The 943-nt window shown below is 42.1% G+C and overlaps 1 protein-coding gene across 1 annotated transcript; it reads right to left on the bottom strand.

The window, feature by feature from the left end:
* Positions 1 to 6: 6 nt before the first annotated feature.
* LOC106749938 (protein dopey-1 homolog) lies at positions 7 to 937 on the bottom strand. The gene is made up of 3 exons (XM_014629915.1): positions 871 to 937; positions 643 to 779; positions 7 to 545 (listed from the first exon to the last, which is right to left on the bottom strand). Exons 1-3 carry the CDS (start codon positions 889 to 891, stop codon positions 359 to 361), a joined length of 345 nt encoding a protein of 114 aa, XP_014485401.1. The 5' UTR covers positions 892 to 937; the 3' UTR covers positions 7 to 358.
* Positions 938 to 943: the final 6 nt, after the last annotated feature.

Raw genomic sequence — 943 nt, 5'->3', positions numbered from 1 at the left:
TATCGCCTGCTCTTTCACGTCATTGTTCCTTTTTTCTTTAGCCCTGGAAAGACCACTGCTTTCAACTAGTCTATTGCAGTGAATCAGACCTCAATGTTTCTCTTACATCTGTTATTTCTGTCTGATATCTGGGAAAAGGTAGGAAAAATCATGGTATCCTCATAATTGTTAAAAAGGAAAAAAATACGCGGAAATTAAAGTTGCTCGGAGTTGTCTAATCTCTTTGGCCTTCTCAGAGTTAATCGAACATAGACAATGAAATTGATAAAATTAGGCAAGGAATATAAAGATTTTAATAATTAAAAATAATGATAACCATGCAGAAAGTTAGTTAGTAAGTTATAAAAGCCCAATGCAGTTATTGCGTGTTTCCTAAATTAAAATTGACCTTCTTCGAAACGGCGGACGGTTGTCGTCTTTCATGCCAAGCCACTGCGACCGCAGCCAGGAAATTGGCTCCATGATGGAAAGAGATTGGCGACAGGAGCTCCAACAGCTGATACTTGACTATTCTCGGACTGCCCACCACACAGCTCGCTTGCTCACTATACAATATCACAAGACAAAGTGAAATAAATATTATATTAATAATGCGATATAAAGTTTTCTCGAATATATCAAGAAACACGGCCGAATTTTTACTTGTCTTTCGTCGCTAAGACCGCTTGCCACAAGGCAGACAAGGACGCTATTATCCTCGGCAAGTGACTCAGCGCCGTTCTTCTGGCGTGCTGCTGCAGTTCGGTGGCGCCGGTTTTGTCCTTCGCTGTGGACAGGTCCTGCGGGAGTAATCGAAAAACAAAGTGTACCTGATCGTTCGTGGGCAAAGGAGAATCAGAATTCATAGAAATTCCATGTTGCGGAACTAACCGAGGTGAGCGGGCTCGGCATGAAGACGTGTATGAGATTATTGAATATCTGGCCTGGATTGGCGCCGGGAATT

Source organism: Dinoponera quadriceps, unplaced genomic scaffold (assembly GCF_001313825.1).
Source record: "Dinoponera quadriceps isolate SergipeBrazil2010 unplaced genomic scaffold, ASM131382v1 scaffold4640, whole genome shotgun sequence".
Lineage (NCBI taxonomy): Eukaryota > Metazoa > Arthropoda > Insecta > Hymenoptera > Formicidae > Dinoponera > Dinoponera quadriceps.
The sequence above is the reverse complement of the archived record's forward strand: the minus strand, read 5'-3'. Positions and strand labels throughout refer to the sequence as shown.

What these genes read in the sequence shown, in the direction of transcription:
- LOC106749938 (XM_014629915.1), bottom strand. Translation starts at nt 891, where the DNA reads ATGCCGAGCCCGCTCACCTCG. An exon ending in TGCCGAGCCCGCTCACCTCG is followed by an intron (nt 780 to 870) that starts GTTAGTTCCGCA and finishes TTACTCCCGCAG; the next exon opens with GACCTGTCCACAGCGAAGGA. An exon ending in GTCTTAGCGACGAAAGACAA is followed by an intron (nt 546 to 642) that starts GTAAAAATTCGG and finishes GATATTGTATAG; the next exon opens with TGAGCAAGCGAGCTGTGTGG.